Below are 14,146 nucleotides of genomic sequence, written 5' to 3'. Positions count from 1 at the left end.
TGTGACCCCCACTCTATCTGGCCCAGGTTTATAAACTGCACAACAAACTAAACACATATGTTTGTTTGCCTCTGCGTCTCACAATAAGTCCTTCACTGGTTTGTTATATTTTGCGCATTTGCCATCAAAACACACCACGAATCCAGCCAATGATTCACTTCTTTGAATCAGGTACCAAAGCAGTGACGTAAGTTCACCACTTTCGAAGCTTCGGACGTCACTGATCACGTGACTTTTACCAAACGAATCAAGCTCCGACACAGTGCTTCTGAAACAGTGTGTTGTTTTTTTTAATACATGCGCCGAAGCTTCAGCTTCAAACTGCCCATCACTATCATTTTCCACCTTGGTTTTCCTAGTGTTTCTATGTTCCCCTGTGTGTCTCAGCCCAGCTGCCCCACATTAGCCTGATTGTCACCCTCATGTTTCTCACCAGGTGTTTTCTGTTCATTCATTAGTTTTCAGTGTATTTAAGTCCTGTCCTGTCTCAGTCTTGTGTCGGTCCATTGTGCTGTTTCCCCTCAGCCTGTGTGGTGTTCTGTCTGTTCCTCCTGAGAAGCACTTATCTGTATGTTTTTGCTGTCTTCAGCCCTCTTTTTGTTATTATAATAAACCTTTTTGTTGCACCTTTGATTTTTGCCTGCGCTCTGGGTCTGTACCTACTAAAACCTCACATCTTCTGGGGGAAAAGCAGATTACTTCCTACTCGCGAGCGCCCCCTCTGGTGGGGAAACATTTTTTCAGGGATACAAACATTTTCAGAACACTGGTAGACKGCAGCCATTACAGACGAACATGTGTTTGTTGTTGTTCGAGGAGCGGCCCGGTCACACACTAATGTCATTAGTTCGTTATCATTACTAAGGTGCAGGGAATATTCCCCCACTCTTTCTTTCACATCATGTCTCCTGCCTGGATCTGTTATTATCTCACTCTGAAGCACAGAGGAGTGTCAGAGGTGAGCTCGCTTCAATTGTTTTTTACAACGCGGTCTCATTTCTGGACTCAATAATTTTGTGAATGAAGCCGATATTTCAGTTAATATGCATAAATAAAAATATTTATCCGAGTATAGTACTACCCCCCAACTTTATGGATGATTTTATGGATTTAATTTTATGTATTATACTTGAATAAATACAGAAAGTCCAAAAGTGGAATGTGGAGAAATAGGCAGGTATAGGGTTTTCATTTAAATGTGTGCAAAAATTGCATTTTGTCAAAATATAATGAATTAATGTCTTATCAATGTATCATTTGAATGAACTGTCTGAAATATTTTCCTATAAAAACATTTTGAAGCATTTTTTAAGCAGCAGCAACAAAAAACCTGATTTTGAGGAAAAACACCTTAAAATTTAGAATTTTTACCTGCGAGCTAGCAAAGTTTTTATTTCTTTCGAACTGGGAAATCTTAATATAAAAATAATATTGGAGGTTTCCTCTTTATATTTATATCAAAAATTACTCAATAAATTTACATAAAATTAGGGTTTAGACCAAACAGTAATGTATTATCATAACCAACAAGACAAATTATATCATGTCTCTGGTTCCTTTTATGATATCAGAATGATCCAGGTATCAAAATGTAGCTTTTAAAGCAGGAATCTGAATATGTACTTAGGTTATTTTGATCAATGTTGACCTAATACTCATTTCCATATGATGGGTCACATATGATAGAAGATGATGTCCAGAAAATGTGTTGAACTGGTTCCTCCTCACCTGAAGCTCTTTGATCTTCTTCTGAAGCTGAGCACTGAGAGATTGTTCATCTTCTATCTTGGTCTGCAGTTGTGACAGCTCAAAATCTTTCCTGTCAAACCAAGCAAAACTCGATGATCATCTTTTTTCAGTTTGTTATTTCAGGTCAAGATTTCCAACAGGTGAGTGAATCTGCAGTTTATAAGATGAATTATTATCAGCTGATCTGATTTCATATCATCTGAAACATCTAAAAACACAGTTAAAGGCAGAAAGACTTCATTTTCTTTTACATTTATAACCTTTTTAAAATAAATAAAATCTGATTTGCCTCCAGGTGAAGGAAGCTAATGCTAATGCATTATGCTCAGAACACTTCCTTCTTACTTCTTCAGTTTTTCATCCAGCTGCTGCTTCTCATTCTCCAGATCCATGATGGACTCCTGGCCCAGTTTCAGGTCCCCCTCCAGCTTCCTCTTGGCTCTCTCCAGGTCCATGCGGACCTTCTTCTCTTGTTCCAGCGCCCCCTCCAGCTGCAACATTAAACTGTGATGAACACCTGCGTCCTGACCTGACCTCTGCTGGGCTCTGAGTGACTCACCTCGTCCACCTGCTGCTCCAGTTTGGTTCTAGCTTTGGTCAGAGAGTTTGTTTTGTCCTCCTCCGACTGCAGGTCGTCCAGCAGCTGCTGGTGGGCCTCCTGCAGAGCTTTCTTCTCTTTGGACAGTTTGGAGATGTTTTCGTCTTGACTCAAGATCTCCTCAGTCAGWTTCTTCACCTGAAGTCACGGGTTTGGAGAAACAATGAAGCGATTGTCCTCCAGCAGCTCCAGGCAGCAGAGGTTTTCTGTCTCACCTTGTTTTCCACAGCGTGTTTCTCCTTCTCCACTTTGGCCAACGTCAGCTCCACGTCGTCGATGTCCCGCTTCAGCTCGGCGCACTCGTCCTCCAGTTTCCTCTTCTTGGCGGTCAGCTCAGCGTTCACCTCCTCCTCGTCCTCCAGCCTCTCTGTCACCTCCTTCAGCTTGGCCTCCAGCTGGATCTTGCTTTTGATGAGCCCTTCACACCTCTCCTCTGCATCGAGGAGGTTGTCGGCTTCCTGAAAACAGAATGAAGTTAGTGCCTCTGTGTTGTGAAAAAAAATCAAAAAGAAAAAATCAGTAGGTCCTCTGGATGGTTCTTCTTTAGTGAAATGTTTCGTCTCTCCTCCAAGAGACTTCTTCAGTCTGAGTTTCAGGTGAACTCAGCCTTATAAGCTCCGCCTCCACATGGACAAACAGGTTAGTCACATGCAAAATAGGGCCATCGCCTAACAATAGGCTTGATTAGCTCTATTGTTCATAGTCATGTGCCCCATCATCTGACCCGTGTCGTGTTATGTGAATAGTGAATGCAAGCGGGGGTTCAACATCCCTTGTTTTTGTCTCTCTTTCTCTCTTTGTGTTGGAATCATTGGGGCCCTGATTCTGTGAGCAAAAGGTATGAATCAGGGCCCCAATGATTCCAACACAAAGAGGGAAAGCGAGGCAAAAACAAGGGATGTTGAACCCCCGCTTGCATTCACTATATTCACATAAAATGACACGGGTCAGGTGATGGGGCACATGACTATGAACAATAGAGCTAATCAAGCCTATTGTTAGTCGATGGCCCTCTTTTGCATATGACTAAATAGAGCTAATCAAGCCTATTGTTAGTCGATGGCCCTCTTTTGCATGTGACTAACCTGTTTGTCCATGTGGAGGCGGAGCTTATAAGTCTGAGTTCACCTGAAACTTATCAGACTGAAGAAGTCTCTTGGAGGAGAGACAAAACTTTTCACTAAAGAAGAACCATCCAGAGGACCTACTGATTTTTTCTTTTTGATTTTTTTTTCTACCTGGATTACTGAGATGCTTCATGACATCTGTGTTGTGCTTCAACCTACCGCCTGGACTTGAAGCAGGAGATCGTTTTTCTCTTGAATGATGGAGACCATCTTCTCCTCCAGCTCCCTCCGCCGGTTCTCGGATTTGGCCAGGTCCTCCTTGAGTTTGGTGAAATCCACCTTCATCTGGGCCATCTCCTTCTCGGCCTCGGCGCTCTTCAGAAGAGGCTTCAGCTTGAAGTAGAGCTTCATCCAGGGCCAGTGTTTGACGTTCATAAAGGAGCGGAGATTATACTGGAGCGTGTAGATGGCCTCCCTGCAGGAGCAAAGCATTCATGTTGCTCCTTACATCACACCACTGAATAAATACAGTTTCACGCTTAATTGTTTTACTTTCTGGCCACCATCTTCTGGTACTCCAGGCGGACGAGGTAACCGCGACACAGAGCCTGAGTGGACATGACCACCTGAGCTAACCGCTCGTCCCTCATCTCCTCCAGAGCCCCCAGCAGGCCGGCTTTAAAGAACACCTGAAACGATTCACTGCTTCACTAAAGGTGCTCCAGCAGACGTATTTACAGCAGCTGACCAACAAATAAAGACCTTTGTGTGTCCAAACTTGTACTGGGTGTGATCCACGTCGATGGAGTTCAGCAGCTTCTCCGCAGCCTTCTTGTTGTCCATGAACTGTCCTTCAGGCACGGCGCTGGCGTTAAGAATCCTGTACCTGAGGGGGCGGGGTCTCACATCTGAGGATGAAAGCAGACCTGACAAAACGTCGAAGAGTTAAAGTTTCTTTACCTCTGCTTGAAGTCCCCGTAAAGGATTCTGCTGGGGAATCCTTTCCTGCAGATCCGGATTCCTTCCAGCACACCGTTACATCGAAGCTGGTGGATGACCAGAGAGTTCTCCATCGTTCCTGCATCAGAGGTGAGGATAGTTTCTGTATGTCCTTCAGGGATAAAAGTGTTCTTATCTACAGGGACTACCTGGGGTTTTGGTCTCGTTTGGTATCAAGCAGCGAACAAAGTGAGGATGAGTGGTTCTCAGGTTGGTCATGAGCTTCCCAAGGTTCTCCTGGATGGTAAAATTAATACATTCTCATGTTGGACTCGTCAACATATTGACGCTTGGGTAGGGACCGTCTGCATTCAGTTTTGATGCGTCGGGTACCCTCGCGCACTCGTCATTGCCGCTCGCAGCTTTTCCAGGTTGCGTCACTTAGGAGTCTTTGAGTCGGGGGTCTGAGGTTAATGTGAGGGATCAGGATTAATGGTTAATTTGAGATACTGGGGTCAGGGATAGGCTATATATAGCTAATATAGGTTAAATTTAGGGTCTGGGATGGTTAGTTCTCGTGAATTCTCTGCATTTAAAAAATGGTTAAAATGAGGGATCAGGGTTAATGGTTAATTTTARAGTCTGTGGTAAGAGATGGGCTGTATAAGGCTAATAGAAGTTAAATTTAGGGTCTGGGATGGTTGATTTTGCACATTTCCTACTCTTGTAGAAAAATATGACAATGCGCTCGTAAAGAACGGACATGCGGGGGCTACTCGGCACGTCTGAAAGTTGACGCAGACCTGACCAAGCGTCAATACGTTGACGCGGGGGGCATGAGAATGCATTGGTAAAATGACCTCTCATGTTCTTCATAGAGTTCTCATTGGTATCATTTTTATTATTATTTTCTCTTACCCTGAACAGAGCTGACACTGTTTGGAAAGATGCTCCCTTCTTCTTTGAGCCCTTTTTGCTTCCTCCTCCAGCTGCCTCTGCAATAAAAGCTTATAATAAGCAAACATGATGAAAATAAATGAACAAAAGGTTGAACCAACCTACCGTCTGTTCCAGAGAAGCTTGCATACAGCATGGCCAGTGTTTTGTTTGAAGACTTCTGGTAAAGTTGGACCACTGATTCATTCAGGGGGTCTTTGTTCTTCACCAGCCAGCCGGTGATATTGTAGTCCACGTTGCCGGCATAGTGCACCAACGTGAAGTGGGCCTCGGGCTTCCCCTTCACCACTTTGGGCTTCAGGAAGCAGCTGTTCTTGCCCAGATGTTGGTCGTACAGCTTGTTTTTGAAGGACGCGTCTGTGGATTTGGGGAACATGCATTCCTCTTCCAGGATGGAGAAGATTCCCATGGGCTTGGAAAATAACCGAGCTGTTTACAAAAAGACCGGGAGTTGTTTTGGTCGACGGATGAGGTTTGGTTTTACCTTTTCGATGAGTTCGATGCAGGCGGCCAGGTCCATGCCAAAGTCAATGAACTCCCACTCGATCCCTTCCTTCTTGTACTCCTCTTGCTCCAGGACGAACATGTGATGGTTGAAAAACTGCTGCAGCTTCTCGTTAGTGAAGTTAATGCAAAGCTGCTCCATGCTGTTGTACTAAACACAACAAATAAATACATTTTTAAAAAACAAACTCTTAAACTTCAGTAAACTGAGGTGTTTAAATCAAGACCTACATCAAAGATCTCAAAGCCAGCGATGTCCAGAACTCCAATAAAATGCTGTCTGGGTTGTTTGGTGTCGAGTTGCTGGTTGATTCGTAGAACCATCCACAGGAACATCTTCTCATACACAGATTTTGCCAGAGCGCCGATGGAGTTGTAAACCTGTAAGAACAATGGGCACATCTGTCCTCAGGTGTTTTATTTATTCTTTGTTGTTTATTTGTGAAAATAAACTCAAACTACACCAGTCAGAGAAAAAATAAATGTTTGAGAATGTGACATGTTCTGGAGGGACACTTTAATGTTCTTTACCTGCTGAACATTTTGTCCTTTGGTAACAAACTCATTTCCAACCTTCACTCTGGGATAACACAGGTTCTTCAGCAGGTCTGCAGAGTTCAGGCCCATCAGATACGCAGCTTTATCAGCCTCTGTAAACAAACAAACACATTTATTTTTATCTCTGTTTTTTAAACTCTACACTCCCGTTGAGCGTCCTCACCCTCAGTGCCGTCGGGCTCGGCCTGCTCCTCCCGCTGCTTCTGTTTGAACTTCATGTTCCCATAATGCATCACGGCGCCAGTCAGCTTGTAGGCAGACGTTTTCTCCTCAGCTGAGAAGCCCAGAATATCAAACGCCTCCTGTGTTAAAAAATAAAACAGAAACCACATGTAGTGCTTCTGACTCGTGAGGCTTTGACTTCCTGTTTGGACTCACGTCTGTAGCCAGCAGCTCCTCGGCGTCGTTGATGCTCGTCACGCTGATTTCTCCCTGACTGATGAAGGCGAAGTCAAAGGGGTTGGTGGTGATGAGGAGCATATCTGAAGAACAGAAGCTACAGTTAACTAACTGTCATTGAAGTAAGTCTTCTAATAAAACCAGGTTTACCGATAAGTTCCGGCTTCTTGTTGCAGGTGAGCTGATAAAAGATATGATAACTTCGCTCAGCTGCCAGCTGGAAGGTCACACGGGATTTTTCCAGCAGATCTAGCAGCAAATCAAAGCTGAAGTAAAGCAGCCTGGTTTACGTTCAGTATCTTTCAATACAAACTTACAGGTTTCGATGTCGGCAGAGGCCAGTTTACCGGTCGCACCGAAGTGGATTCTGATAAATTTACCCTGGAATGAGAAAAAAGTAAAAATTCCTGTTTAACCTTCAGCTCCAAGGGGTTTTCTTGAGGTTTTTGCTCAAAATACCATGCTGAAATGTAACTGAGTGTATCTCAGCATTTACAAACTCTACATGAATAATCTTGGTATCAAAATAAAGCAACACTTGAGAGGTTTCATCAAAAGTGTAAGTATTAAAACAGATGTTGTGGTTTTAGAGATATTGAGGATGGAACATATTTTCCCTCCCGTCTGAATAATGTTTTCATTAGACAGTACATTACCTATTTAAAACCATAATGAATCCGGCTAAAACTCTTCGAAATCATAAATCCACTTGTGTACATTACCTGTGCAAAGATTCATGCTGCTAAAATTAACTAGAGTAAAGTTACAGAGGTTTTATCAAAGAAATAATATAGTGTTTTGTTGTTCTGCACAGGACAGAACATGATGGTACCATTAATAAATGTTAAGAAATCTGAAGTTTTTACACCCAGAAGTTTTTTATTTTTTCTTACCTGCCTTTAAACGACTTGTTATTGAATGATTGTTCTTTTGAAAAATTATCCAACATTTATTTTGTCACCATATATGTTATATAAAACAATGGAAAATTATATTTGACTTCAGTTGGACCATATTCACTCAAAATCAAGTTAAAAAAAGACTTTCAGCACACTTTATTACATATTTTGGTATCTGCTTTGACTTGCTTCAAAAACAAATGCCAAATTCTTTTCCTTTACAGATTTGTTGTAATGTTTTTTACAGATTTGCAACACAGTTTGTGTACTTTCTGATTCAAGCCTGTCATTTGAACTGTGTTTCGTAAATGTAAATATAGTTTCCATGAACTTTTAGCCAAGATTCTTAGGTTTCTATTGATACCAAACATGCTCAGGTTCAACTTACAGATCGTAGGTTAATAGAAGTTAAAAGAAGTTAAAAGAAATAGAAAATTACCAATGCTGTTTTATGCAGTAGAAAGCATTTTTGATAAATAACTCTGAATGATTTGATTTTATTCCAGGAAATATGTTGCATGCAGTCCACTCATTATGTAAAACATGAAGTGACTTATTGGATTGATTTGACCAAAGTTTTGTTTAGAGAAAGACAACTGTTCTGTTTCTATTCCCCAGGAATTTCTTGTACCATCGTCAATGCAGTTTGAGCATCAGAACAGGGTTTTGATGCTGCAATAAACACACATCAATAGGTCTTAGAAACTGTAAGACTTTGGATTTTTTAGGAGTGAAGACTGTTCCACTGATGTGCCAGTTAGAATAAAGCCTTTGTTTGTTGTCACCTTGGAGTTGAGTCTTTAATCTTTTTTGCTAAATGGTTAAAGAATACACCACTTCATTTTGGTGCCCCATGTGGGGCCAAGGTTCATCCTGGTTAATGAGACTCACGAAACGAGACGAGTTGTCATTCCTCACAGTCTTGGCATTCCCGAACGCCTCCAGCAGTGGGTTGGCCTGGATGATCTGATCCTCCAGAGTCCCCTGAGGAAGAACCAACATGGAAATTTAACTCCGTCTACATTTTTACACACGAACGATGGACTCTGTGAGTGCGACCTTGATTTTGCCGTTGGCCTCTTTCTTCTTGTCAGTGGGAACCGCGATGGTTGCGAAATACTGAATGACCCGTTTGGTGTTGACGGTTTTACCGGCGCCAGATTCTCCGCTGAGGAAAACCCAAACACTCAGACTCATTTCGCTATCTGAGATTCTCAGAATCGTGATTCATGAACTTACGTGATGAGAATCGACTGATTCTCTCGATCTGAGGACAGAGAGCAGGCGAGTCAAATAAAGATGGAAGAGAAAAGAGATTTTTATTCGCTCCGGTTTTTCTAGCTGCAGTACCTGTCAGCATGAACTGGTAGGCATTGTCAGATAGGGCGAAGATGTGAGGGGGGACCTCCATCCTCTTCTTCCCCCTATAGGCCTGGACCACTTCTGGGTTGTAAACCGGCAGCCATTTGTAAGGATTAACGGTGACACAGAAGAGTCCAGAGTAGGTCTGCAAGGAAAACACAAACTCAGTGTTTTATGTTGCTTCAACTGGTTGACCATTTTCAGCCTCCCTTAGCAAAAAGTAGGAAATATTAGGGGTGCAAAGATACAAAAAATTCACGATTTGGTTCGGTTCGGTTCGATACTTTAGTCTCAGGGTTCGATATTTTTTTCAGTACAAAAAAGAGAAATGTCCATGACCTTTTTAACTTGTAATTTATTTAAATTAATTATGAACATTTGTTTAACCTCAAAAGTACAGATTTTAAATTAAATATTGCTGAAACAGCAAGTTTCTCAGTGGATCTGTGCTCAAAAATGCAGCCTAGGTGGAGTAGTCGAACACAGATCCACTGATCCTTCAACACAGAGCATCTTCAGAAGACAAGTTCATAAAGTCAATTTTAAAAATCTGTATTGTTCCATACAAGTGTGTATTGAACCTAAAGCACTGTTCTATATGGTTCGATGTGGGTACATGTATTGTTGCACCCCTAGTAAATATCCATTAAGTATACTAATTTTAAACTTAAAAAAGACTATACTTCCAGTTTTTATGTACTTATCTGAGATATACTTCACCAAGTTTATCTTACACTATACTTGGCTTGTATTAAAAACATACTACAGTAAATGTTTAAGTATACTGAGTTTATACTAATGTTTCAAGTTCTGGCCAAGATAAGCTTTAGTAGTACACTGAAAGTACATTTTCACACAGACTGGTTTATTTGTAGAATATTTCAAAATTGAACTAAAAGTGTACTTAGAAAATTACTTTCAGTGTACTTCTGAGTATACTTTCATAAACGTCTTGTGGGCCAATTTAGTCCTGGAAGTATACTTGTTAGTAAACTGCTAGTATACTTCTACCAGTGTACGTGGTAAATAAAAGTACACTTAGGGAAATACACTTATATATACTTTAGTATATTTAATGACATGTACTTAAAGTATAATTCTTTTTGGTAAGTTTATAAACTTAAAAAGACATAACAGTATACTTGCGGTATACTTTTTATAAACAACAAAAAAGCACAAAGGAGTATTATATCAGTATTTTTCTAGTACACTACAAGTACATTGTGCCTAATATACTTGATATACTTCAAGTTGTACTCAAGTGTATTTATTAAAATGAACAAGTATACTACTTTTTTGCTATACTTAATGTATACTTTTTATAAACTAAAAAACTCCCATTTTAGTATGAACAAGTATTAATTCAGTAAACTTTCTAGTACACTACAAGTATATGGTGCCTAGTATACTTGAAATACTTAAACTTATACTCAGGTAGACTTATTAAAATGTACTTCAAGTATACTACGTACTTTTAGCTAAGGCTCTTTTCTCATTAATGTATAGTTTAATTAGTAAACCTTATAATAAAGTAATTCAACTCTGACAGACTCACATAGATCATCCATGCTGCGTATCGCTCCTTCAGGTTGAAAAGCACCGCAGGTTCATGCAGGTGTGTCATCATCACCATGTCTTCAATCTTATCAAACTTAGGGGGGTTCATGGGAAACACCTGGTCCTCCCTGACCACCACAGTCTGTAGAAACACATTTAAACATCTGTATAAAGTGAAACTAACTATGTTTACTCCAGAAATAAAAGACGCTCACTCTGTCATCGATGGTCTTCACTGTGACTTTGCCCTCAGCTCTGTCCTGCACCTTGGCCTTCACGTACAGCTCTTTCTCGTCACTTACGAAGCAGGCCGTCTTGCTGTCAAACGGGTGGTTCTGGGCCTCTGTTCGCTCCTTCTCAGACTTACGGAGGTACTGGGCTGCAGGCCCGAAAATCACCATTTCCCCATCAGCACTCATTTTCTATCCCTCCTGAAACCAAACATCTCCTTCAGTGTCTCATCGGTAAATTCAAACATATTAAAAAACACAATCTACTCACTGATTGACTGCACCGGAGCAGGAACGGAAAGTTTTCCTAAGATTCTGGCAGCAGCTCGTCACAGAGCAGGACTGTCCTCCTGCAACAAGACACTTGTCTCTTTATATACAGAAGCATTGTCCTTGAAGTGAGGCCTTCTTCTTTTACACGGACAGGAACCGGTAACATGCCGAACCAGGAYGGATCAACGTTAAGCCCAAAGACACAGACCGGCTATAATTACCCTTTAACACAATGAGAGGTCAAATCTGCCTCTGGTTTTATTTAATTTACCTGCTGGACGTTTWTGGAGTTCCATTTGTGCCAAAAATAWGTTGTTGAGCCTTTGTCCATGTTCTCATACCTCGTGTTAGTTTAAGAACATGGACAAAGGCTCAACAACATATTTTTGGCGCAAATGGAACTCCATAAAATAAAACCCTACTGTTTTAGGAATGGAACTGGTGGTTTCCTGCCACTTCTACACCACATTTTAGCTTAAACTGACAGCGCTGCAGCCATCTTTAATCGCATCGACTCCATCAGTTCTTTCACMGAAATCTGTGCAACGTTTCATGAAACACGCTGCTAACACAATGTTCCTCTAGTTGGATCAGTCTTCCTGCTCTGTGACCTCTTTTCTAAATTAAAAGTTAATCTTTGTTGTGCTTTCTAAAGGAGAAGCTGGGGGTTATTTATGAGCTGAATACTCCTGCGGATCAGCTGGAGGGTTAAACGGGTATTTCGGTGGATGAAGCTGGTGATTAGTGTCCGGAGACGAACAAGCAGACACCCTTTAAAAGTGGATTTGAAGAGGATTGATCGTTTTCCTTTCGGAGGATTATTGCTGGCAGCTGCTGTGGAAAGAAAGGCCACAAAAAGCCTGAGTTGTTTTAACACTGAGACTGTGGCAGTGCTCCACATCAACCAGTGCAGTGTGCAGGAGTGTGTGAGGACAAACCTGTCTCTTGTTGGTGTAATGTCACAGCAAGGTGAAGAGCTTTAATTTACACACTTTTCTCTTTCAAAATGACAACAATTCAAACATCACTGCCCTCAAACCTGCTAAAAATCCAGGAGTTTTCTTTAAAAACTTTTATTTTGTGTGCATATAACTCTGGGCCAGCTTGAAGACTGTAGGACTGGATCAGTTCTGCTGTTTGGTCGTCCTCATCGAGGGCTTTTTAGATGTTTTACTTGAWTTTTTTCTAAAAACAAACCAAAGTTTGTGAGTTAACTTGTGTTTATTTTAAATCAGATTACTCCACAAACAGACAGAAAAGGCAGTTTAATACAAGTTTTTACTAAATAAACTAGTAAAACATGAGGTTGTGAGGTGCGAGGCAGAATGACCCACGGCGCAGGCAAAAATCCAAAGAGAAAAATAAAGTTTAACAGACAGAAGAGGGCTGAAAAGCAGCTCAAAAACTCACTGATAACTTCTCAGGGAAACACAAGGAACACACCACACTGGCTGGGTAAACAGCACAACGAACGGACCCAGACTGAGGACAAGACACTAAATGTAAAGGCAAATYAAGAGACAAATTAGGAGACAATCGGAAACACCTGGGGAGACACAAGGGGGATCAGGTGTGCGTGGGCGGGGCTGTAGGGCAGAGCAACACAGGAGAACATTAAAAACACTAGAAAGTTAAAGAAAATAAACCCAGACCAYGACAGAGGGAAAGAGCAGTGGTGGAGAGTGGGCATGCAGGTGGGCTGAGGAGACCAGGTATTCTAGCTAGGGCTGTCAAATGATTACAATTTTTAATGTGTGCCCATGCAGCACTAAAATTAATCAGMGTTAACTCGATTATTTCACAGCCCTAATTCTAACGTCAGGTTGTGAAGTTGAACTGATTGTAGCTGAAAATATCAAACACACAGTTTGATTTGGGTAGAAGTGAAACTAGTTTGTCTGCAGAGCGTCTTCAGTGTCCTGACGGAGTCGGGCCTCATCTGTTTGCAGTCTGAACGGGCCAGTTCTCAGTTTCTGCAGAGCTGATTGATTTACAGAACATAACAAGCTGGCAGGACAGAAAAGTCCTTGTTGTGTCGCAGTAAATAGGAAACGTGTCAGACTGGCTGAGGGACAAGCTCAGGCCCAAACAAAGACTCACACAGAAAGATCAGAACTCAAACACGTCTTTTTCTGAGTCAAACATGAAAAAAAGTCATTTATCTGGAGGAGAAGTCTCTTCCTGTCAGATTCTCCTGCCTCCTCAGCTGTGACTGCAGACTTCAGATGGTTGTAATGAGATCCCATAATCCTCTCTGTCTTCCTTCATGTGWGCAGGAGCTGGCTGTCTGACCCGTCCTCAGCCTTTCAGCATGGTAGGAACTTTTTTAACTTCTTTGTTCAGAGCTGGTAGAAGTTCTGGCATCAGGCATGTTTACTGGAGACATTTATTATGTTCTGCAGCAGCTCTGCCTTCATCATCACTTTTATTAATAAAAAAATAGTTTAGCTGAAGCCAGAAGATCCAAATGAACAGAAATCCTCTTTCTAATAATTCAGGGCAGGTTTTCAGGCAGCAGAAGCTCAGAGAGCAGAGAGCGCTCTCACAGATCGAACACAAGAGGAGAAGGGATTCAGTTTTCAGGGTTACACTAAGAGCATCCCCCACTCCCAACCCCAGGAGGAGTGTGGGGTTTGGAAAGACGATATCTTGTAGATCTACGTGTCCAATTTTCTAACAAGCTCCTGTAAAAGCTGAGATACAGAATCAGGACAGTCCTGCTCCTCATGCTCAGCATGAAATCTTTGAGAAAAGGAGATTAAAGCTGATAGTTTTATCTTTAAACATTCAGACTCATCTACACAAGAAATACTGAGTTTTACAGACACAATCACTTTTATTGCATTTTATTTTTTTAAATAAACATGTATTAGAATTAAAGCCCTGCTATACCACTCACTATGGTGTGCTGTTGGTAAAGTTACACAGTCAAAAATTACAGCAATATTTTGCCTTATTTAGCCTTACAGAAGGGGAAGAAAATAGGGGTTTATTTTTAAAAGGCAGATTTTCTACATGTTATTCGTACATTTATAAATGTCATGGTTCCAAATT

The 14,146-nt window shown here is 41.4% G+C and overlaps 1 protein-coding gene across 1 annotated transcript in view; it reads right to left on the bottom strand.

The window, feature by feature from the left end:
• LOC106535062 (myosin-3) overlaps nucleotides 1-12,546 on the bottom strand; it is a 23,459-nt gene extending 10,913 nt beyond the window's left edge. The window contains exons 1-26 of the mRNA XM_014031940.1: nucleotides 12,503-12,546; nucleotides 11,091-11,169; nucleotides 10,805-11,020; nucleotides 10,588-10,731; nucleotides 9,021-9,177; nucleotides 8,910-8,937; nucleotides 8,730-8,838; nucleotides 8,562-8,654; nucleotides 7,089-7,152; nucleotides 6,922-7,020; nucleotides 6,751-6,854; nucleotides 6,536-6,674; nucleotides 6,346-6,464; nucleotides 6,046-6,195; nucleotides 5,795-5,965; nucleotides 5,416-5,722; nucleotides 5,272-5,348; nucleotides 4,563-4,650; nucleotides 4,375-4,492; nucleotides 4,177-4,300; nucleotides 3,967-4,103; nucleotides 3,634-3,889; nucleotides 2,563-2,805; nucleotides 2,309-2,485; nucleotides 2,095-2,240; nucleotides 1,729-1,819 (exon numbers count right to left, since the gene is read on the bottom strand). Coding sequence (XP_013887394.1) covers nucleotides 1,729-1,819; nucleotides 2,095-2,240; nucleotides 2,309-2,485; nucleotides 2,563-2,805; nucleotides 3,634-3,889; nucleotides 3,967-4,103; nucleotides 4,177-4,300; nucleotides 4,375-4,492; nucleotides 4,563-4,650; nucleotides 5,272-5,348; nucleotides 5,416-5,722; nucleotides 5,795-5,965; nucleotides 6,046-6,195; nucleotides 6,346-6,464; nucleotides 6,536-6,674; nucleotides 6,751-6,854; nucleotides 6,922-7,020; nucleotides 7,089-7,152; nucleotides 8,562-8,654; nucleotides 8,730-8,838; nucleotides 8,910-8,937; nucleotides 9,021-9,177; nucleotides 10,588-10,731; nucleotides 10,805-11,008 — 3,345 coding nt within the window. The 5' untranslated portion in view covers nucleotides 11,009-11,020; nucleotides 11,091-11,169; nucleotides 12,503-12,546. The remainder of the gene's footprint in view (nucleotides 1-1,728; nucleotides 1,820-2,094; nucleotides 2,241-2,308; nucleotides 2,486-2,562; nucleotides 2,806-3,633; nucleotides 3,890-3,966; nucleotides 4,104-4,176; nucleotides 4,301-4,374; nucleotides 4,493-4,562; nucleotides 4,651-5,271; nucleotides 5,349-5,415; nucleotides 5,723-5,794; nucleotides 5,966-6,045; nucleotides 6,196-6,345; nucleotides 6,465-6,535; nucleotides 6,675-6,750; nucleotides 6,855-6,921; nucleotides 7,021-7,088; nucleotides 7,153-8,561; nucleotides 8,655-8,729; nucleotides 8,839-8,909; nucleotides 8,938-9,020; nucleotides 9,178-10,587; nucleotides 10,732-10,804; nucleotides 11,021-11,090; nucleotides 11,170-12,502) is intronic.
• Nucleotides 12,547-14,146: the final 1,600 nt, after the last annotated feature.

Source organism: Austrofundulus limnaeus, unplaced genomic scaffold (genome assembly GCF_001266775.1).
Source record: "Austrofundulus limnaeus strain Quisiro unplaced genomic scaffold, Austrofundulus_limnaeus-1.0 Scaffold1350, whole genome shotgun sequence".
NCBI lineage: Eukaryota > Metazoa > Chordata > Actinopteri > Cyprinodontiformes > Rivulidae > Austrofundulus > Austrofundulus limnaeus.
Note: the sequence above shows the minus strand (reverse complement) of the source record. Positions and strands in the feature narration are given on the sequence as shown.